The following is a 22,190-nucleotide window of genomic DNA, read 5'->3' on the forward strand; positions in this document are numbered from 1 at the left end:
CCGAGGAACAAACACAAACAGCCCTGAAAAGGTGTTTTCACAGACATTACATGTAGAGTTTACACATTTGTGGTAATAGCCTCATAATGAAGTCAAAAGTCACTCCTTCATACTTTCTTTCCAGGCAAAGGCTCATTCTTTCCTTTTCCACGCCTTCTCCCATCTCTTTTCCAGGACTTCATCAACAGACTTGTCTGTCACTATCGCATGCGACGGAGTTTGTAAATTTCCTCCACATGGCCTCTCCGTGTGTTTACCTCTCGCTGCGTGCCGATCTGGTTCCGATAGCTCCCGGTCGCTCTGTGCCGTGCAGGAGCGTTACTAAAGGCAGCCGCCGCGTTGCGTCCCGCCCGGCTGACTCTCATCCTGTTTACCACATCCTCCCTGTTCCTCGTTTATCGTCCATCTCTGCCCCTGGCGCGGTCGACTGAGGAGGTGACCGGTTAAAACACGACTCCAGGTGCACGAGAAGGAGCGGGAGAAGGCAGAAATGCCGGAGCAATTTGAAGGGAAATGAAAAGGGTTGTGGAGGATCTTGAAGGGATATGAGTACAAATGCGCTATTGTGCTCCTGTTTTTCATGCAATCACCTGCGTTTCGCTTAGTTTGCCTTCATCTAACCCCAAATCTTAGAACTAAGCTCTTCATTAACTCTGCAAATAGCCTGAAATTTGCACAATTAACTACACCTCCCCTTCACTTTATTTCCTTGTTCTGTTTCGGGGCAATTTTGTGAAATAATGCAACTTTAACTCTGATGTTCAGACAGTTACACCCCACAATGATCCATCTAAAAACCACGGGCGGAAAAACTTTCTGTGTGCACTATCTGCCCCTCGTCTTTATTGCCATCATTTTGTTTTTACCTCTCTAGTGCCACTTTTATCAGATGGTGAGAGTTTATCTCCTTCTTGCAGACTGTCTCTGTGTTTATCTTTCCGTCTGGACTTTTTGGTTTCCTGGCGCAGGACTCACCTATTCGGTTTGTTTGCTCTTGGCGAGGGTCAGGTCGGCCTCACATAACTATCCATGGAGCTCTGTGACTGAGGCAGCTGCGGTGGTCTTATGTAACTCAGATGTGCGCCACAGAGATGTTGTCCTGTCTACCCTCGTGCTGCGGTCGGCGTGCTGAGGGTTTGCAGATAAAGATCAGGCTCAGCGGGTGAAATCTTGCAATCGGAAGGTCGTTGGTTTGATTCCAGCTTCCGCTTGTCGGGTTGCTTTTTTTTTTTCCTCTGGGTAAAGTTCAGTTGATCGGTCCGGATCAGGCCGATCCAGCCGACTTGTGGATCAGCACAGATTCAGTGCATTCAGACCCCAGCAGGTGAAACCTACTCATAATTTAAGCGGAGTCGTTGAATTTAATTTAACAGAAGCTGCTGCGGCCGCAGTCAGTGGGTTTTTGTCGCTGGTGAGAAAAATTGACGCTTTCATCCGCTTTACGTGTGGGATCTGGATTCACGGTTCAAAAGGTCAATATTAACTAAACCGCGTAAAAAAATGCGGCTGAATATGGTTATGATTTGACGGGGAAAAATAGCACATGAAATTGACAGCACACAAAAAAAAAAAACCGCAGCGTGACTTCAGGCTTTTTGAGCGATCACTTGAAAAGTGCAACAAAAAATGCAACATATTTACCATAAGGTCTTGTTTTTACGTAAAGGTGCAGGATTCGATAGTTTCCAGGCACATTTTCACAACCTCACAGTAAGTACGTATTGTGGAACGTTGTGTGTTGCTGTCATGTAGATCTGAAATCCTTCATGGTTTTATGCAAAGATTCCAAAATATTCAATACTGCTTGTTTTGCTGAGTTTGTCTAATGGTCTAAATTCTGGGTTTTTCAGTCCTCAGAAAATGTGAGTGCTATCAAAAATAAGCCTCGCAACGTGATTCTGACTGGTTTTTGAAAAGTCTCTATTCCCACATGTTGGTGCTTCTGGACCAGGATCTATCGGAACCAGATCCACAACCACTGAAGAGTCCAGTTATGGTCTTTCACTTAGCTTATGTTGACTGACAGGAACCTTTTCACTATGAAATATCCAAGGAGCCGAAGAGATACCACAACCCCTTGCAGTCACACCTAATTAACCAAATATGCACACTTTTGGATTATAGCTGGAAGTCAGAGGCCACACATGCTTGAAGGGGAGGGGAGGCATGGAAAACCTCAACTGAGATCTGAACTGTCAAACTTTTCCTTTGAGATATCTCTGCTAACCACTGGAACCAGATCACAGGCATATTTATTTGATATTGCAGAGATCTGTTGTCACATGAAAACGATACTGTTGATTAGTAAATTATGGGGGTTGGGCCAGAAAAGATGAACATTGGGACTCCAGTCCCCCATTTTAGGTTTGTGAAAGGACAACTTTAAACGAGATGTGACAAGTTCCTCCAATGCAAGAACCTGTTCGACTTTAAGGCATCATACAAAAATAAAAAAGTGCATTGAAATTCATTTGTAACACTTTTTTTTACTTTCGTGCCGCCTGCTATTTCCAGGTATTTATGGCGGTGGCTACATTTTGGGAACGTTTCTGAGTCCCGCAAGCTTTAAATGCGTTTCTTGTCTCACACACTTGCATGAAATGGTTAAACCGCTTTACTGGCATGCAGTCGAGCTTCACGCAGCTCTGCTAATGAGCTTATATTGGAGCCAGGTGTTGTGGAGCATCTAAACGTTGCAGAGCACCGGCCCTTGAGGACTGGAGTTGGAGATCATTAGTCTAAAAAGCCGTTCCTCCGTCTTCTCAAAATTCAGCCATAAAAACCGGTGGGCTAACCTTACGCATAGCTTCTCAGTGTGATGCAGTAATTGCACTCTGCTCTCCTTTACCCCAGGCTCACTTCATAACATTTTAGCGTTGTGATGCTCAGCACAAAGCTGAGAATGGTTATCACGTTGGTTTCAGAATGGTGTTCAGCCCAATCCTGCACCATAAGTCATCCACAGACTAGAGGACAGTCCATCGTCTATGGTAATCTGGGTCTCCTCTTAACGAGACATGCCCAGAAAACCATGAACCAATCATCTTCAATCGTTTGATCGGTCCATCTAGTGCAATAAAGCAGGTGGAGAGGACTCTTCGTCTACAATTGATCCTAGTTATCAAACAGTACATGAAGCTCAGTTATTGTACAAATTAGTTTGGTGGGTTTCTGTAGAAATGATTTAGATTGCTACAAGCCACTGACTTGCAGTATTCACTCCTCCTTGATGAGCACGAAGCAACAGCGGACAACCACTTGCATTGTGTCTTCACAAACCGAGCATGCATGTAGTAGAAACGCTCCGTTTTAAGAGGAAGAAATCTCCAGCAGAACCAGAACTCGGTTCAGTACGAGTTCTGGTTCTCAACCAGAAACTCAACCCCAGTAGGTTGAGTTTATCCCCACCTCAACCTACTGGGGATTTGAGAAGACAAACGACAAACAAACCAAAGAGCCGATGGAGGTCTTTCTATATGTTCGTTAAAAGAAAAGATTAATAGCAAAATGTAATTGTTGGCAGTAATATCTCAGCCAGTTCCCTCCATCCAACCAGCCAACAGAAAGCAACCAGCGGTAGCTTCAATGGAGAAAACAAAAAGCATAAAATTAACAGTTAAGATCATGGAAAAGTTAGAGTAGTAGGAAAATAAAGTGAGGGAAATTGGTCAGGTTGTCCTGAAGCAACCTAAGTCTGTACCAACAGAACTACAGATTACATATATTAAGAAATTTCCCAGGGTCTACTCAGCAGTGCCCTTGTGCTGTTCTTGCCAAGTGATAAATGTCTCTGAATAGTTCAGCCCACATATAATTGACACATTAGTGCAGTTGATAGTGCACAGAGCTTCTGGGTCGTGATCCAACCATCTATTTATGGCTCCATTCTCCCACATTCATGTCAAAACACATTCATTTCAAACTCCAAAGTTGGTTTTGTTCCATGTCACTGGACCCTGTAAAGTCAGGTATTGGCTCGCCTTCGACTTGGGTTTTTGAAGATTTTTCTTTTTTTTTTTTGGCTTGGAGATTGTGATGCCTCAAGAGCCAAAACATCCCTCCATGAACTCACCGCCACCAGGCCTTGCTCCAGGAAAGTGGCCTCAGTTCTCCCTGATCTTGGGGGAGTTTTGACTGTTTCTATGGTTTCCCTTCATGAAGATTCCCGAGCTGCAGAATTCCAGCGTCGAGTTACATGGAGACAAACCCTGAAGAGAAAAGCAGAAGGATTCTTGACCTGCAAGCAGTCGGAGCGTTTTGAACCCACGATCGCACAGGTGCTCAGCTTTCTGCAGAGGGGAAGGCGACGCAATCAGGATTCAATAATGGCTGAATAAATATCAGCATCGGCTATTATGAAATATCCATCAGTAGCGAGGTCGAGACTATTAGCTAGCAGTCGTCTCAGGCACATTTCGGTCAAACCAAGGACAGACATTGTGTCCACATGCTGGATGCTTTTTTTTTTCTTCACGCTGGCAAACAGGAGTGAATATTTTCATGTGCCTGCTGCAAAGCAGGTTCGATGGCCCTCTGCCATCCTTCACTCACCGTCCCCCTCCATTGCCCCTCATCTCTGTTTATTATCCCCAACTTGTTTTTCTCGATTCCCCCCTGGCCGCTGCATCGGCTGAAGCAATGCGCTGCCCTGCTGGTTGCCCGGCGTGGGAGTTGGAGAGACGTGAGCTAATGCTCCGGTCTGATTAAATGTTGGAAAACAGGGCTGATACCATGAGAGGGAAGGAGGGCGAGAAGGCGGTAGAGGGGAGGGAGCCCGTAGGTAGGAAATGAAAGGGTGGGTGGGATGTGATGAGTATAAAGGCTTTGCTGTCGGGAATTAGGAATTATTTCACAGGAGTAAATACGGGGCGATATTTCCAAAACTTCTCCCTTCATCCAGATCTCATAGTAAGTACTTTATTTCTCGTGTTTACTGCTAATACTTTATTTGTCCTCTGCTGGACTAAAAGCAAGCAAAGGGGAATCTGACATCCTCTTTGTAAAGGATTGTTTTTGCTAATCTTTTTAAAATAACGCTAAGGAATCGTTACAGTTTATTCTCCTCAGTTTAGTTAATAGGATCGTTAGAAGTTGCTGACATTTTGTATGACCCAGCATCACATCTGCGCCTTTTTCCAGTGAGATAAGCACAGGAACGCTGGAAACTTTCCCTTAGAATCAGAACAGCATAAAACTTTGTGAACACACACACACACACACACACACACACACACACACACACACACATGACTCTGTATCTCCGGTTGTTGAAGACTTCTCTTTAGCTCCCTGCACCTACCGCAAGTGAGCTTTGAACCGAAAATGCCTTAGGCGCGGGATGCTGTGTGTGCAGTTGTGTACAGTCTGTGTGTGTGTGCACACTTTGATGTGTGAGTTCACATGTAATGAAAGCAGCCATTGATGGCAAGAGAGGCCTGGCTGCAGAGACAGAATCCCTTCCAAATCACACCAGCAGAAGAACCTTGTCAGCAGTCTGGACATGCAAACCACCTGGTGTAAGTATTTATACAGGTGTTCAATGCTTTATGTTGAGTCTCTCATTCCTGGGATTGTCTATTTGCATCTAGACATCTCCTCTGTGGGTGTTCTTGTGCGTAGCGCGCTATAAAGAAGAGTTTATGGTTCCACTCTGTTGAGCAAAATGAGTTTGGACTTTAAGGAGTTGGCTGCTGCCCAGCGCTCCTCGGCCACAACTATCCTCTGAAGACTCTTTCCTTCAAACTGGAGCTGAAACACATCTCTGGGACCGGTCTTGTGTTTAGTTCAGACTTTCTCTTGAGGCCGAATACAAATACACAGCCTTGTGTTGCCTTGCAAATATTCCACACCAACATGTCTCATAAATTATGCCATAAACTTTGCGCTCCTAAAAATAAATAAGTGTAACTGGGGGCATAAGGGCTGCCTGTTGGTGGAATATCAATCCATCCGTTGTCTACACCTGCTCACCTTTGCAGGGTCGCTGGGGGGTTTGGTGCTCATCGCCAGCGGTCATTGGGTGAGACGTTGTGTACAGAACGATTAGAACGATTCGACCATGAGGAACCGAGGTGAAATGCTGCTGGCGACTGATGTTGCTGTCAGTCGAAATGAAAAGTTTGGATCTAGGAATGAGATCAGACCCAACATACCAACGATCCAGGATCAAGTTCCTCTATTCATTGATATCCTCAGAGATCATTCTAACTGCAGTTACTGATTCAAGCTGATTGTCATACATATTTTATCGTTTGAACTTGCAACATGTTCCAAAGGAGGCTGTGTACGGCTCCTGCTTATTGGCAGTTCAGTATTCACTGTATTGCGTCTTTTGGAGATTTCTCTGTAAATGTGACTAAATTATGTAAATTATGCTATTCAAAAGAATATGGAGGTTCCAAAGCTGGAATACTTCAGTGAAATGCTACTTGGCACATTATTGGCCGACTCTCGGAAAGCAGCCAATCCAGAGGTGGCATTGATTTTCTTTGCCACTGATTGGAGCGGAGATGATGAAGACTGTGGATACTGAATTCAGTGGTGATGCCAAGAGCGTTTCCACTGTGTATCAATGCATTTTAAGGTACATTTTGTGTTTCATCTGTTAAAATATGTAAGTATTGGGGGATTTCAGCCACTTGTGGTCCCTATTCACTGTGTGTACAGGAGTCCACAACAAACTCGTTTGTCAAATATTTAATTAGTTACGAATCATCGGGTGTGTAAATGATCTGTTTTTACATTTTATATGTACAAGTTAAAAATTTAGGTCATTGCTGGACAGAAATCTGTTGTTGTTGCCATTGTGATCCCACTTTCATCAGCCATGATCTTAGTAAGCCATTGTTTCCAGGGTTTCTCTTGCTTTCTGACATGACGTCTCTCCTGTGTCAGCAGTAAGGAAGGTCCAACACCACCCAACATGAGGAGCCTCCTTCAGTTCTTGGCCCTCTGCGCTGTGGTCTCCCTCTGTGTCTGCTACGGTATACAACGCCCCCAGCGTCCAAACGGGGCGTAAACTCAATGCATAAACATAAAGTTTATGTTCAGCACTCGTGATTAACCAACTTCATGTTTTTCCCTTAGATTCTAGTGAAAGCAATGAATCCCATGAAGGTGATTAAGTGTTTCAAAAAAAAAATATTTCTCAGTGCCTGGAAAAACATGCATGCGTTTCTAACCCAGACTGTGGTAACGCTGATTTCCTTTAACGAATCACAGTGGTGGTTCTTGGATGAATGGTGCTCTGGGCTCCAAACAAAACAAACAAACAAACAAACAAAAAAAAAAACAAGTCGGGACCCACAACCTTGTAAAATTGCACAACCTTGTGCAGAATGCCAGAATGAAATGTCTGTTATATTATTTGTAAGGTTGCACAACCTTGTGCAGTCCCACACAAATCATGTAAAGCAAAAACATTTTTAAAAAATTTGTTTGTGGGGCAGATATTGCTGTTTCTTAGCAGCTGCCCAAAATGGCCCATTTCAAAAACCGCCACTGCCTAGAAAATCTTTTCTTCTTGCACGGCTTATGCGCTTGTGGCAGGACTGCTGTTTAGGAAAGTTTTGTTTTTCCAGATTTGTTTGTGCCTCCAAATCGAGCCAACTCCTTCATCCATGGCCACAGACGCACCACACCCAGCCACTACAACCAGAACTACTCGAGGTAAAGCACGGCCAATCAAAACACGGCTTTATCTCGGTTAGGTTAAAGTGCAAACACATCTTGGGTGAGTGAACAGGAGTCGTGCTTCTCTTCCAAATCCTCCCCGGGACAGGAAGTCTCCAGCAGAGATCCGTGCAGAGACCTGTGAGGACTACTCACCCTGCCGCTTCTACGCTTACCGCTTCGGCGTCCAACACGCCTACCAGAGATACTTCGGAGGCCGAAATTCACCACAGCAGCAGCAGCACCGTTACAGATCGTCTGTGACTCGTCGGTTCTAAAAGTTGAGTGTCAGGGCGGTGCCCTCGTCACCACCTGTCCCTTCACTCCACATCTGCTAAAGTTTTCCCTAATTTATATCTTTTTCTCAGTTTTTGCCAAGAGAGAGAAACCTGGATAACACAGGAGTCCAGTGTGAAGTCCTGAATCCTATTCTCATGCTTACAGATATTCACAATCTGATTCCAGGTGTAATCTTGTTTTAGTGTCTTACTTTGGAGCTGGAAATGCCAGAATGAAATGTCTGTTATATTATCCACCTGTCTATCTATCTTTTTGTTTTGTTTTTGTTGAAAGAAACAAAAATAAAAGTTATTTCTTGAACCCTGTGTTGGAAGCCATTATTAAGAAGACAGCAGGGCTGATGGGATAAGCCGCTGGAGGCCAGCAGGGGGCCCCAAACACCTTCTGATGTTCAGTCAGAGTCCATGCAATGATCATTTTAAACGGATTGCTTCGAAACTTTAATACTTGACGAGAAACAAGCGTCACTTGCTGTATTTTTTGTTTGTTTGTTTGTTTGTCTGTTTTTTCAAAGTCAAACCCGATCGTCTGAAAATTCGAGCCAGGATCCAGTTTTTCCAGGAAATCCCAAACTCTGGCTTGTTTTTTTTTTTTTTTAAGACAATAACAGCCTGGGCCGCATGTGGTTCCGAGTCCATAATCAGACCCATGTGTCTGGTGTGCTCTGTCTGGTATCATTGTATCATTGTATTCCTTGGACTATAAACAGGATTTCTCTCTTTTCTGCATTGAGCTGGAGGAAATTCTAGTCCACTAAGTCATTGACAGAGAGAGACTCGGGGACCGAAGGGTTCTGTGGTCATCTGGGGATGTGGAAACATTACAACGTGATATTTTTTCGACTGAGGGTGAAGCAAGTGGACATTGAATAAAAGTGGCTCGAGAGCAGAGCCCTGAGGCGCCCCACATGGAGCCCTCTATAGGCATTTCAGCTTCTTAGAACAGTATCATTGAGAATGTGAACTACGATCTGCAAACAAAACTCTGCAAACTGGTCAGTTTTCCACAAATCACTTGGAGTGACAGAAAAATCCACACAATCTAGGCTGCGGATAATTGGGGGCTCATTCTGTTCCACCTTGTTCTGCTGCATCTGTGCCTCCCTCCTGTTTGGTGATCTTATTGTCTCACAGAGCAGAGAAGTGAAAACAATGTGGAAAACCTTCAATTACTATTGCATTTAAAATGGTCAATTAAAGGTAAAAATTAGAGCTTTGGTGGAACAAGTAAAGTACACATAAAAAATTTAAAAATACCTCTAATCCTAAAAAAAACCTTAGGAATCGGGACAACTAAAGTTTTAAGTCACCATTTATGACCTGAAACTCCAGACTTGTTCCAGGGTTAATGAACAGAAACACAAAATGATCCCAGTTGATTCCATTGTGAACATTAGTTTCTGTACATGAGGACGGATCGGCGCGTCCGTCTTCCCCGCTGCATGCTGGGAAGACGTTTGGGCCTGCGTCGCCCACAAACCCAGGAAGGCAGTTTCGCTGGGTGTTTGGTGGCCATGTGGCTGCAAATAGGCAGTGGAAGATGTTTGGAGGTCAGATCCCCAAGAGCAAAAACACAGACAGAGAAATTACAGCTTTCGCTGTCTCTCAGGACCCGGGAAGTTTACTGAACAAAGATGAAGGAAATTAAGGAGGCTGATCTGAGGCATTTAGAACTTTCAGAGAAATTATTGTTCTGGAATGAACTTGCAGTTTTAATGACGACATTCACAAACGCAGCCAGTTTGAGAGTTTTCAAAACATGCCCCCGTTTCAGTTTGGTATAAATATCACTTCCAAATTTAATCCCTCCTATAACTCCTCAAACGAAAAGGCTGCGGCTCATAAAGGTCGTCTTCTCTTTGCGGCGAGTCGCCGCGGTTTGCAGTAAAACCGAGCGTCCTCAGATTAAAACCGCGTCGCATCATTAGAGTCGGCAGGTTTGCCTTCTTCAGACTGTAATGCCTGGTTCCTGCTGCCATCTGGCCTGAGCGGCCCGAGCCTAAAAAGCCTGCGGCCTCTGGATGGCTCTGGCCCGCGCCGGGGTGCCAGCCGCCGCCACATGTTTTAAAAAGGTTCAGTGAAATCCGACAACAAATCCCTCCGAGCAGCAGCAAGCAGCGCTGTGGTGTCTGCAGGCTGGTTCTCACTTCTGTCTCGTTCTTGCGCAGCAAAGCTGTCGGCTGTGAAACTGAGAGAAGGAATAATAAGAGCTGCTCTGATTTCTCCAGCTGCGTCTGTCATGCAGGTGACAAAACACAGAGATGTAGAAAGTAGCAGCATGCAACCGGGGTTTTGCTGAAAGGTCATGCGGTGGACGCCACCTCTGTGCCGCTGATGTTTGGGCTGCAGTCAGATCAGCCGCGGTAACGAAAGGAAAAGATTTCCATGAAACGTCACCGAGGTGACAGAGAAACACAAGAACAGATGATGGACCAGCAAGCGGCTCGGCGACGACGCAGTCCTCGTTTTGGGCCGCATCCCATACCGGACGGACATCCGCACACCGCGTGGAATGAGGGCCCTGACAAATGTGGACGTCTCGAGTCACTCACAGTTTGGCCAAATGTGGGTCAGACGTCGACCGTGTCATTTTCTTCAAGGGCCAAAATGGACGACAAGTCCTTTTGCCTCTTGGAAATCAGTGTGTTGTTTGAAAGCCATGTGAGGTCATATAGTCTCTTCCATTTTACCACAGCAAACACGAAAGTGTGAAAAAAGCATCTATTGTAACATAGAGCGGAGGAGCTGTGGGTCTGAGTGTCCAAAAATCTCGACTCTAATGGCTAACTGTAAAAAATAAAATAAATGGAACGGGGGCGTTTCATATCTCTCACATATTCACCCCAAGATTCCCAGAGTCTGCTGGAAGGCCTGCACCTGCTGTTGCTGTGAAGAGTTCAGTCACTGTCTGCAGCAGCTCCGTTTTTATTTTGAGCGTGTTTTTATTCGAGGTACTCTCTGGTCTTCTGGCCCGTGCTGCTCTGGTATTTGCCGTTTGCCACATAAAGGCGACATAAAAATCCATCCTTTTTGTTTCTCCTCCTGGGAAAGCTGCACATCTTTTCCATCGGCGTTGGGGTGTGTGTGTGTGTGTGTGTGTGTGTGTGTGTGTGTGTGTGTGTGTGTGTGTGTGTGTGTGTGTGCGTGTGCGTGTGTGTGTGTGTGTGTGATCCACGTTCCCCCAGCCAATCACGGCGAGGGACGCGTCTATAAACTGACTTTAAGTATAAGGATTTTTGGGAAGAAAAGGAACAGACGGACGGACAGACGAGGGAAGAGAGACGACTTAGACCTGAAACTGCAGATAGACGGAAAGAAGCTGAAGATGAAAGCCTTCATCGTTCTGGTTCTCTGCTCCCTGGCGGTCTATATGACTTCAGGTCAGTTTAAAAAATAAGAAACGAGACACATCAGTAAAGATATCTGTAATTATTACTTCTTCTTCTTCTGTTTTTCCCCAGACGCTGCCCCTGACCCCCAGCCTGCTGCAGACGCCCCGGCTCTGGAGGAAGGTATGAAATCTGATACAGTTATGATCCACGTCAAACAATCAAAACGTTCGATATGTCTGTCATTTGACTGATTTAGTGATTGGGGGATTTATTTAAGTATTTAGTAAAACTAAGCTTTCTAAGGTATAAAGTTTAAATCAAGGTAGTTGCCCTAGACACCAAACTAAAATACTTTGCCTTAAATGCGTCCAGTGTCACTGAGATAAAAGGGATTTTACTTGAATATGAAAATATAAAATTAGAGTAACTCGACGTGCCTCCTCGGTTTGGGCAGGTTGCTTTTCTCATTTTACTGAAGCATTCACGCCCCTTGAATGTTTTTCTACGTTCAGGCTGCAACCTCTCAAACTGTTTTCCTTCTGTTCTCTTTATTTCAATGGGATTTTGATGGTTCTTGTTTCTAAAGTTGCCCAAACTGAATCTAATCTCTAAATGTCTTTTTTTTCTTCGAGACTTTCTTCAAAGATTATCAGCTGCCTGGACTTAGACTCAGCCAAAAATATGTTGCACTCGTTGTGTCTGTCTTCTTTAATAGAGCTGTTTGGATTTGTCAGAAACGTGACTGTTACCTGGGTCAACAGATTGCACGCTTTTCTCACTTTCACATATTTTCATTTGGAAATTTGCGAAAACAAAACACACGTTTACCTCTCTATTCACAATCTTGTGCCGTTTTGCGTTGATCCTTCATGTGAAATCCCAACAAAGTACACTGCAGGCTGTGGTTGTAACCTGGAAAAAACCCAAAGGCCTTTTTTGGAGTCCGTCGCACAGCGTTAACCCAGCGAAACCTTCCACGTGTGTCCCGCAGGCCTGTTTGTGGAGAAGGACGAGGCCTCGGCCGTGGTGAGGCAGAAGAGAGCTGCAGGAGAGCTGACCCTGGCTCAGCTGGAGAGGTACCGCCGCTCCGCTGTGCCATCGCCCGGCAAAACGCCGCTCCGTGGCTTTTCATGCTTTGTGCAACTTTGTGAGGTTCCAGTCTGGTCCGTGTCAGACTCTCTGCCTTCTCTCCCATTCTCCGCAGTCTGAAGGAAGTGTGTGAGGCCAACATGGCTTGTGAACACATGATGGACACCAACGGGATCATCGCCGCCTACACTGCCTACTACGGACCAATCCCCTATTAGAAGCAACGATCAGCCAAACGATCCACATCTCGTGTTTAAGCTGTTTTCTTTCTTTCTTTTTTTTTTTCTCCATGCAGCTGGACTCAATGGTGCTAAATGTTTGATAATGGAATAAGCTTGCAAAGATTTAACTGCTTTCTGCCTGTAGATTAGTCTGATAAAATAATAATAATTAAAAAAAATGGTTCTTTAAACTGAACTGAACTGGTTTGGGTTGCTTTATGGAAGTCCATCACACTCGTTTTTACACATTTGGGCCACTAGGTGTCCTCATTGTTCAAGAGATTTGTCCATCCATCCTGGGCGAGAGGCAGGGATTAGTGCCAACAATCGATCAGAGCATTTGATCACAATCATATCAATCTCTCGCTGGAGGCGATCATAGTGATTTTGTCATCTTGAAATGTAAAAAAAAAACTGCTTCAGAAAATGTTTGATTGCCTCGAACCAAACATTTGAGTTTTCCAGGGATTCACATTCAAGATGGCTTGAAAGAAGCCGTTTTGTTTCAGACGGTAATTTAAAAAATCGTGAAGAGGAAGGATAATTCGTCGTGGTAATTAGTAGACCATGTGCTAGTTTAGTTTCATCCAAGTTGAGGTTAGAGTCGCTGAACGCAGCGCCAGATCGTGCAACGCGCCGCTTTGAAACAGGCAGGCCTCAGCAGGAGGGGAGAGGCTTTTCGCTCAAAATAGGTAACATGATTAGTCTGCATGAGGTGCATATTAATGCAAAGGTTTCAAATTCATTGCATGTGTGTGTTCTTTAAATCTAGACATTTATTTAAAACCATTTTACGGAAACTAAAGAAGAAAAAAAAAAGGCCTGAAAGTGCAAAAGCAATCCACAAAACCACACTGAGGCCCAGTACATCAGTCAGGACGTACTGGGACGGTATAATGGACCCCAGATGTATTCAGGTGTCTTTCATTGAGTCCTTCAGGCCTGGCAGACACTATAACTTGATGCCATCACAGCCCTAACTGGAGAAGTCTTTTTCTCCAGTTAGCCTCCAGTGATTATAGCGATTTAGGGTTAGGGTTAACCTAACCCTAACAAAACCTTTACAACGCACATGTGCAAATGCTCTTGCCTTCACCAAACATTTTAGTTATCACTAGTTGCCACTCACAGTGATTATCTAAAAGGAGCCTGAAGCCTTTTGCTTAGTTAAACTCAGGTTAGTTGTGTCCAAGGCCCAGCCACCTATCAATCCTTCTTAATGTGCATCAACAACTCTGTTTGAGTCCAGGCACCAGATGCTGGTTTCATTCTCCAAATTTGGTCAACAGTAACAGAATGATAGAATTGCCTCGAAAACACCTGTTATTCAACGCAAATCTGCGAGACGGCAAAGGAACCGCAGAGCGAGAGATTATCAAACAGCTGATAACTGTAAACCCGAAGGTTTGGCGCGCGAAGCAGTTGTTGAAAGAAAGACGCTTGCCAGGCAGGTCTGTCATAAACTCGTAGTATCCACTGAGACGCAGCAGAAGCTGGCAGCTGCCGACGTCTCGGTTTTCTTTGGGAGTGGCAGAGGGGAAGCAAACGGCTCCAGCTTTAGAAACGGCGCGAAAAGGAGCAGAGGCCGAGGGAGAAGTCCTCACCTCTTTCAGCTCGTTCCCACACAGTGAAACTCTCTGCGTCGCGTCCACATATTTAAGCAAGTCAAAGTCAGAAATATGCGAAAAGGGGTTCCTCAGTCAGTCTCAGTTTGTCCGCTGTACTTTTTCACTCCGCCGGTTCCTTTTTATTAACTCGTGCAATCCATGCAGTGATTGTTGTTACCGAGCAAAAGTGATTTCCTGGCATGCAAAGGCCCTAAAAGATGTTTTTGTGACATCAAGCAGGATGATATAACTTTATTGACCTTGTTGATGCGGCAGCTGGATGACTGACACAGATACCGGAGACATGAGTTTGACAGATTAACTATTTCCTGGTTGGCAAGCTGGATATCTTATATAACACTGAGACTTGGCTCAATAACTGGTTTCCTACGGTTTGCCAGTAACAAACGTCTTTTAGAAAATGCAAGTGATGTTTAAAGTTCAACCGTTCAAGGGGTTTCAAGAGAAGTTCATTAAACATTGTAACACTCGTGAAACACTTAAATAAACGTCGTCTCCAGGTGCGTCACTTTGGAGCAGGTTCAGTTGGGGCTCATCGTCTCCACCTGAAAACAAAACCATTTTTATAAAGTCGCTATGGTGAAACTCTGTAGTGTTGAGAATGTCTTGCAAGGCTGAAGATGCACAGAGGGAACCTTTTGGAGTGCAATGAACAGCGGCGCTGGTTGGAGTGTGTCTCTGCAGCGACGAACGCTCGTTTTCCTCCAAACCGCTTGAAATCTGAGGTGTGTTTGTTGCTGTTTTCTTGTATTTCTTTCTGTTGTTTTTGTGGCTGCATAACTTCCTTTCCCATTGGCTCCACCTGCAAAAATTCCCCTGATGTCACCAGGAAGGAAAGCGAGGCCTTTTATAGGCTCTCCTCTCTGCCTGGTGGCCACTCAACAACCAAACTGCTCTTGCTGCTGCAACAGACCAAAACATTAACATCATGGATTTACTAGTTTCTGAATATCAGAATCGCCAAAGGATCAAGAAAATTGAGAACTCCTTCCGTCCATCAGCGCCGCAGCTTTTCACACCAGGTCGATTTCTGACAGGAGAGGGGCCCCTGATGAAGCAGGGCCGCAAGAAGAGGGAGGAGAAAATGTTCTTCCTCTTCAACGACATCCTGGTGTACAGCAGCATCATCATGACCAACCGCTGGTACAAGAACCCCAAGATCATCCCGTTAAGTAAGTCACACACATCAATTCAAGAGTAAAATTAGACAGCAGCCGAACTGGGTTAAGATGGTATGATCATTGTGTCATTTCAGAGGACATCAAGTTGGACGACTTGGAGGACTCTGACGATGTGCAGCACCAGTGGCTGATCTGCACGCCTCGTAAGTCCTTTTACGTGTCGGCCTCCTCCGGCGAGGAGAAGAAAGCCTGGATGCAGCACATCGAGGTCTGCCAGCAGACCCTGCTGCAGGAGCCGGGCCCCCAAACAGAGACAACCTACGCCAGATCCTGGATCCCCGACCGAGCCGCTCAGAAGTGCATGCGCTGCTTCGCCACGTTCACCGGCATCAACCGGCGACATCACTGCAGGAAGTGCGGCTTCGTGGTGTGCAACACGTGCTCCAAGGGCCGGGCCCTCATCCAACGCATCCACCCCAACAAACCGCTGAGGATCTGCAAAGTCTGCAACAAAACGGACGATGACAAGACCTCCCGCCTGAGAGGGGGCAGCTCCGGCTGGTGGGACGAAACATGCAGCGATGAAGAGTGAACACTGACCAATCCTCCCCTAGTGACCACATTGTAGGATAAGATTCGCCTAAACTCCTCTGGAGAAAATGTAGCCATTAAACAGTACGGAGTTGATGTTCAGGTGAGGGAGAGGAAGGACACGTTTCAGCCGCCACCTGAGTTCAACATGAACGTGTTGATAAGACCTGCTGGCCTGGAGGACAGCAACGCAACCGCGACAGAGAGTTGGACTGTTGATGACAATAAAGAAGCTGCTGTAGACGACAGAAAGTCATGAAGTATTTGAAAAGTAAAACATATTGTAAGTTATTTGTAATATAAAGTGTTCTGTTTTAGGACTTAGTTTGATGTTGTATCGATTTGCCCAAACAGTAGAATATCATATGAAGCCAGACGTCCTTGTGTATTGCTGCAACTTTATCAATAAAATTAAATGTCCAATATACGTAAAGAGTTTGTGTTCAGCGTATTCTCCATTTCTACTAAAAGTTCCTCTATCAACTATTAATCCCATTCAATCAGATTTTTTGTTGATCAGAAAGACACACTTTCTTTCTTTAACTCCAGCTTACCCAGGTGGAAACAGTGAGTCACTTCGCTGCATTCCAGGCATCAAATCTCCAGATTCAAATAGTTCCTTACATTCCCAGGAAGCCTGCTGGGCTTGAGCGCAACGATGACAAATGTTAATATATAATAAACAACCATGCCCTCTGAATGCCTGACACAATAACAAATTTTGCTGCGATGAACAACGGCATTGTTGTTTTGAGACTGTTTTCGGTCCTATAGTCGTAATAACGGCGTAAAAATGCAACAACACATTCCCAAAGATCAATGAAACTTTAAGCACTGCACCTGGAAGATGGTTTGAAAATGAAAGATAAATAAACAAAACAACGCATAAAACAAATGATGGAATCTCTGTAAACAAAATTATCTTTCATAAAAAGGTATAGTCAAGGCCAAAACACCAGACTTAAAACTTTTACCATTCAGTTTTTGGTAAAACAGCCTATAATGAAAACAAAAAATGTATTTGTTTTGCAAAACAAATACATTTTTTGTTTTGCTACTTTTGCATTGTGTCATTATCTTTTAAGCAATGCCCTTTAGGGTTAGGGTAGGGTTAGGTTAGGGTTCCAATATCTGCTGGAGACAAACTTCCTGGATAAACTAAAACAAATTCCCATCTAAATCTGCCAAAGGTACAAATGATTCTGGATTTAACTTTAAGGCAGATCATAGGGTTAGGTTAGGGTAGGTGGGTAAAAACTTTATCAACAACTACCCCCAACTCGTCCGTCGACTCGGCAGGGTTAGGGTTAGGTCAGGGTGAGGGACCGAAGTGGCAGAGCATTTACATTCAATTTGACGCCGGCATGACATGGCATGTATACAAAGTGGCAGTGAAAGCAAACAGTGCCACTTCGGTATTAGTTTGTATTGTACATTAGGGATCATTTGTGCCACCAGGGATCATGGTTGAGTGCCCCCTTGTGGCGAAGGGACTGTTATGGCATTTCTCAAGCATTTCAGTGCCGGGGGTCCATGAGTCCCCCCTGGTTCTCTTAAACACTTAATCACTAGGCTTAACAACTAGGCTACATACCTAGCTCAATAACACCATGGGACTTATTTTTTCGACACCTCACACGTAAACAGTCAAAAGTATGGTCGGCCCCAGGCTTCGAACCAGGCTCTTCCGCATGGAAGGCATGTGTCTTAACCTCTCTGCCATGTGGGAGGGGAGGACACATCGTCCAAATTGGATGGCAGTGCACCAATTTGCGCACTCAAAAAGGTCAAAAGTGGGGCACGTGTGGAGTTTGAGCCGGAGCGTCTTCAAAGGCTCGTTAATCAAGGTGTCGGGCCAGAAGCGGCGCCACCTGGGGTCATGTGACTTAAGTGGGCCATCAAATTGATTAAGCACTGCAAGGTACAAGTTGTTTCATGCTACTCATTCTGAGGGAGACACAAAGAGGGAGCAGTGCGTTTCACAAGTACATTTTTAGTTTTAATGGCAAAATAACTTTAAAATGTGTTTATGCTTTAGTGAATTTAGGAGCATGCATGCCTGCCTGCATTTTTTCATCTTATTTTTATTTCTCCTTTTCAGTTTGAAAAAAAATGACACCACCAAAGAACACTTGCTTTTATTGTCCGCTCTGTGAGTAGGCTACCCATTTAAATATATGGGGAAACAATTGCAAAGAACATTTCGTGAAAAATTCGAAAAAGAAGAGGCTTCTCATAAACTATGCAACTGGCAGAGTAAACTTTCGGCACTTGTCTTGTCCAGTGAGTGGAGGGATGTGATTTTGCCAAGACCAGACTTGACAGGCACCTCGAGCAGGGACACCCAGAGCTGGATGGGGAAAAGCTGGAGGAGTTGGTGAAAGGCATCAAAAAAAGTAACAATTGAAAGCCTGAAGACCCTCAGGGCCTCCGATCCCAGCCCTGGGAGAGATGAGGAACGATGAGCCGGGAGGGAACGGCAACGTAGATCAGTGCGGCGGAACCTTTGTGGGCCCAGCCAGGGTCTCAGGTGAAGAAAGACTTCCCGGGCCGAGATGCAGACGGTGGGATTATGTTCGCTTGCCAGAGCTGGACAGAGGAGAAGGTGGCGGAGGATCCGGAGACGGAGGATCTCAGTCAGGCAGAGGGGTCGTCGGTGATTGGCCATGACGTGGCTTGGTCCAACAATGATTGGTCGCCGACTGAACGCTGCAGGTGGGGCTAAAGAGTCTTCCAGTTTGAATTTGCGCCTAGGCTTCATATCTAATTTATTGGTTCTCATAAAATGTTCCCCTTTATAAATTGTTGTGTCCAAAAAATTAATTGATTGTTCATTAATCTCATATTTCAATTTTATAGAAGAATCATGGTTATTTAGTCCTCAAATTCCATCAAATCAAAAGTCCAAATTCGTATTATATTATCTAAATATCTCAAGTAATAGAACGGTTTTTTTAAAACATTTTTCAAGTACCTCGTTCTCCCAATTTGCCATAAAAATGTTAGCATACGCCGGAGCGATTTTTTTATCCATAGCAGTTCCCTTTATTTGTAAATAAAATTCCCCATTGAATTCGAAATCATTCAGTTTTAAATTAATTTGCAATAATTCTAAAATCCCCTTATCCGGCCTTTCTGCATCTGGGTATTTTTTAAATATATTTTTAACATAATTTAGTCCTGCCTCAAAGTCTATATTCGTATATAAGCTCTCAATATCCATTGAGAATACAAATGAATTTTGTGGAATTTTAAGATTTTTGATTAAATTTATAAAATGATATGTATCTTTAATATATGTTTTATAGATAAAGGATTCAAATAATAATCGATAAATGCTGCCGTTTGGTATGACTCACTGCCACAGTCCGATACAATTGGGCGTCCGGGTGGTAATTCGTTCGGTATCGTCCATGTTTGTGGATTCTTATGAATTTTTGGCAAAATATAAAAACGACTTGGTCTTGGTGTTCTTTCTCCTTTTAGTGTATTCTTTTGTTTCGCACTAATGAATTTATCTTTATATAATTTTTCTAAAATTTTATTAATGGAATTGTTTCTAAATATATTAGTTTCTCAAGTTTTTTATATAGTAAGTTGTATCATTTAGTTGTCTATGTACTTCCTTAATATATTGTTCCCTACTTAAGATTACTACTACACTTCCTTTATCTGCAGGCTTTATGATTATATGTTTATTCCCAATTAATTCTTTCATTACTTTCACTTCTTCTTTCGACAAGTTGTAGTTTTTTTTTTTATAAGTTCTCCGTATTTTGTGCCAGAGGGGTCATGGTTGAGTGCCCCCTTGTGGCAAAGGGACTTTATGGCATTTCGCAAGTGTTTGAGTACCAGGGTCCATGAGTTGTCCAAACTGGCTCGCAGTGCTTACATCTTTGCCACTCAAAAAGGTCAAAAGTGGGGCACGTGTGGAGTTTGAGCCGGAGCTGTCTTCAAAGGCTCGTTAATCAAGGTGTCTGGCCAGATGGGAGAAGCGGCGCCACCTGGGGTCATGTGACTTAAGTGGGCCATCAAATTGATGCCATCAAGTGGGCCATCAAGTTGATGCCATCAAGTGGGCCATCAAGTTGATGGCCCACTTAAGGACGGCAAGGTACAAGTTGTTTCATGCTACTCATTCTGAGGGAGAGACACGAAGAGGGAGCAGTGCGTTTCAGAAGTAAGTACATTTTTAGTTTTAATGGCAAAATAACTTTAAAATGTGTTTATGCTTCAATGAATTTAGGAGCATGCATGCATGCCAGCCTGCATTTTTTCATCTTATTTTTATTTCTCCTTTTCAGTTTGAAAAAAAATGACACCACCAAAGAACACATCCAATTGTCCGCTCTGTGAGTACCCATTCAAATATCTGGGGAAACATCTGCAAAACCGACATTGTGTGAAGAATCCAAAAGAGAAGAGGCTTCTCATAAATTACGCAACTGGCAGAGTCAACTTTCGGCTCTTGTCTTGTCCGGTGGAGGGATGTGATTTTGCCAAGACCAGACTTGACAGGCACCTTGAGCAGGGACACCCAGAGCTGAAAGCTAAAAAGCTGGAGGAGTTGGTGAAAAGAATTAAAAAGAAGGTAACAATTGAAAGCCTGAAGACCCTCAGGGCCTCTGATCCCAGCCCCCCCCTCGTTTCCAAACTGGATGTGGGCGATGATGAAGAGGAGATGGTCGTGGACGTCTCAGATGCCGACGCTGTCCCTTCCACCTCCTGCTCCTCCTGCCAGAAAAAATCCGCCGAGATTAGTGAGCTGTGGAGGAAGTTGAGAAATAAAGAGAGGTGGATTAAAAAGGCCAAGGCCATCATAAAATCTATGGATGAGGTATGTAAAATTCTTTAATCTAAATACTTACCTGAATGCTTGCCATTTAAGTTCATTAGCATATGAACCTAGGTTCATTAGCACCTTTTGCTCATTCAGAGAGGCAAAAGGCTCTCTGAATGAGCCTTTTGCCTCATTCAGAGACTAAAGGCTCAACTTTAACCTTTAACAGGCACCAAGAAAGGCCAAAAGTGGGGTAGGTGAGGAGTCTGAGTCTGAGGCGGAGGCGTATGGAGGGCCTCTCCCAGACTCTGAGGAGAATAACTCAGCTGCCGAGGAGCCACCAACACCCTCCAAGACTTCCCCTTTACTGTCGGTTCTCGATGCTTACAAGGACTTCCCATCATCCATCCGTAAGTAATGTGACTGCTTGCCACATTTTTCTACTTCTATTCTTGAAACCTTTTTTTCTTCAGTTCAGTACATGGAACAATACTGGGTACATCTGAAGGGATCCATGGGAACCCTTAAACACATTGAGAATCAAAAGTCAAAGGTGGGCCGGGTAATGATGTTCTTCAAGTTCATGACTGAGGGGAGGTCAGTACTTGCAAACTGGACGTTCTTGGAGAACACCAGGAGGATTCACGAGTAAGTATCTCTCTAATGCATGTTACTTAATGTATGTGTTCATGTTTAAGTTATAACATTTATTTCTGAGCAGGTGGCCAGAACATCTGTATGGGCTCCAAAAGGCCATCACGACCATTAAGCTATATCAAGTAAATGTGTTGGAGTTCCTCAACTTCTTCAGCGAAACGCCGCCGTCGACGTCGCGCGTGTCCAGGAAGTCCATGGTGGCCGCGCTGAGGGCTATTTCCTCTGATCTGCGGAGACTGGCGAGGCGCGTAGTCCTCCGCCAGATACAGGTCAAGCAGAGGAAGGTGGTAAACATAATTCCAAAGGAGGATCTCAGGGCCTGCCAGGAGAAGGCACGGCAAATGATCCCCACGCTGCTTGGTAAGACTTATTTAAAATTGTTCACTACATTCAATTACTTACCTGAATACTTGCCATTTAGGATCATTCATAACTGTCCCTAAATGGCAAGTACTGGCTGGCCATATGCTAATGACCCTAAATTGCAAACTAGTACTTTCTATCTATGATCATATGTGAATGATCAAAAATGGCAGGCACTTATTTAGTGACTTACCCGAGTTTTAATTTATGTCTTTGTAGATGCCCTCCACAAGACGCCCTGTCCGAACCTTAGGCGAAAGTTCTACGGGTACTTTGGTGCATACTGTGCCAGCCTGTACGGACATCGCACTGGAGTTCTGACCAACATGTGTGTTGGGGAAGTGGAGGAGGCCAGAGCAGAAGCCGAAGTTGGCCACGATGGCTTTGTCATCAATGTAAGTTTAATGATGTTGCTTCATGTCTGCCACATAGGATTAT

The 22,190-nt window shown here is 44.3% G+C and overlaps 3 protein-coding genes across 5 annotated transcripts; all 3 read left to right on the forward strand.

Annotated features, from left to right (window-relative positions):
• Positions 1 to 4,822: 4,822 nt before the first annotated feature.
• Positions 4,823 to 8,271, forward strand: mgp (matrix Gla protein). 3 transcript variants are annotated; one of them, XM_055035549.1, is made up of 6 exons: positions 4,823 to 4,908; positions 6,898 to 6,983; positions 7,087 to 7,116; positions 7,581 to 7,668; positions 7,781 to 7,951; positions 8,040 to 8,271. In XM_055035549.1, the coding sequence occupies exons 2-5, from the start codon at positions 6,923 to 6,925 to the stop codon at positions 7,947 to 7,949; spliced, it is 348 nt and encodes a 115-aa protein (XP_054891524.1). In that variant the 5' UTR covers positions 4,823 to 4,908; positions 6,898 to 6,922; the 3' UTR covers positions 7,950 to 7,951; positions 8,040 to 8,271. The 3 variants fall into 3 exon arrangements, with proteins under 3 accessions (XP_054891524.1, XP_054891523.1, XP_054891522.1); XM_055035548.1 differs by having other exon boundaries at positions 6,895 to 6,983; positions 7,781 to 8,271; XM_055035547.1 differs by having other exon boundaries at positions 7,781 to 8,271.
• A 2,957-nt stretch (positions 8,272 to 11,228) lies between these two features.
• bglap (bone gamma-carboxyglutamate (gla) protein) lies at positions 11,229 to 12,795 on the forward strand. Its single transcript, XM_055035551.1, has 4 exons — positions 11,229 to 11,350; positions 11,432 to 11,482; positions 12,294 to 12,378; positions 12,507 to 12,795. The coding sequence occupies exons 1-4, from the start codon at positions 11,296 to 11,298 to the stop codon at positions 12,607 to 12,609; spliced, it is 294 nt and encodes a 97-aa protein (XP_054891526.1). The 5' UTR covers positions 11,229 to 11,295; the 3' UTR covers positions 12,610 to 12,795.
• A 2,330-nt stretch (positions 12,796 to 15,125) lies between these two features.
• LOC129363414 (pleckstrin homology domain-containing family F member 1-like) lies at positions 15,126 to 16,387 on the forward strand. The gene is made up of 2 exons (XM_055035536.1): positions 15,126 to 15,412; positions 15,496 to 16,387. The coding sequence occupies exons 1-2, from the start codon at positions 15,169 to 15,171 to the stop codon at positions 15,951 to 15,953; spliced, it is 702 nt and encodes a 233-aa protein (XP_054891511.1). The 5' UTR covers positions 15,126 to 15,168; the 3' UTR covers positions 15,954 to 16,387.
• Positions 16,388 to 22,190: the final 5,803 nt, after the last annotated feature.

This window comes from Poeciliopsis prolifica, unplaced genomic scaffold (genome assembly GCF_027474105.1).
Source record: "Poeciliopsis prolifica strain line A6 unplaced genomic scaffold, Auburn_PproV2 SCAFFOLD010, whole genome shotgun sequence".
NCBI classification, from domain to species: domain Eukaryota; kingdom Metazoa; phylum Chordata; class Actinopteri; order Cyprinodontiformes; family Poeciliidae; genus Poeciliopsis; species Poeciliopsis prolifica.

Bases quoted from the DNA above. Each gene is read 5' to 3' on its own strand.
- mgp (XM_055035548.1), top strand. From the start codon at position 6,923: ATGAGGAGCCTCCTTCAGTTCTTGGCCCTCTGCGCTGTGGTCTCCCTC. The intron at 6,984-7,086 runs GTATACAACGCC...TTTTTCCCTTAG, and splicing joins CTCCCTCTGTGTCTGCTACG to ATTCTAGTGAAAGCAATGAA. The intron at 7,117-7,580 runs GTGATTAAGTGT...TTGTTTTTCCAG, and splicing joins AAGCAATGAATCCCATGAAG to ATTTGTTTGTGCCTCCAAAT.
- bglap (XM_055035551.1), top strand. From the start codon at position 11,296: ATGAAAGCCTTCATCGTTCTGGTTCTCTGCTCCCTGGCGGTCTATATG. The intron at 11,351-11,431 runs GTCAGTTTAAAA...GTTTTTCCCCAG, and splicing joins GGCGGTCTATATGACTTCAG to ACGCTGCCCCTGACCCCCAG. The intron at 11,483-12,293 runs GTATGAAATCTG...TGTGTCCCGCAG, and splicing joins CGCCCCGGCTCTGGAGGAAG to GCCTGTTTGTGGAGAAGGAC.
- LOC129363414 (XM_055035536.1), top strand. From the start codon at position 15,169: ATGGATTTACTAGTTTCTGAATATCAGAATCGCCAAAGGATCAAGAAA. The intron at 15,413-15,495 runs GTAAGTCACACA...GTGTCATTTCAG, and splicing joins CCCCAAGATCATCCCGTTAA to AGGACATCAAGTTGGACGAC.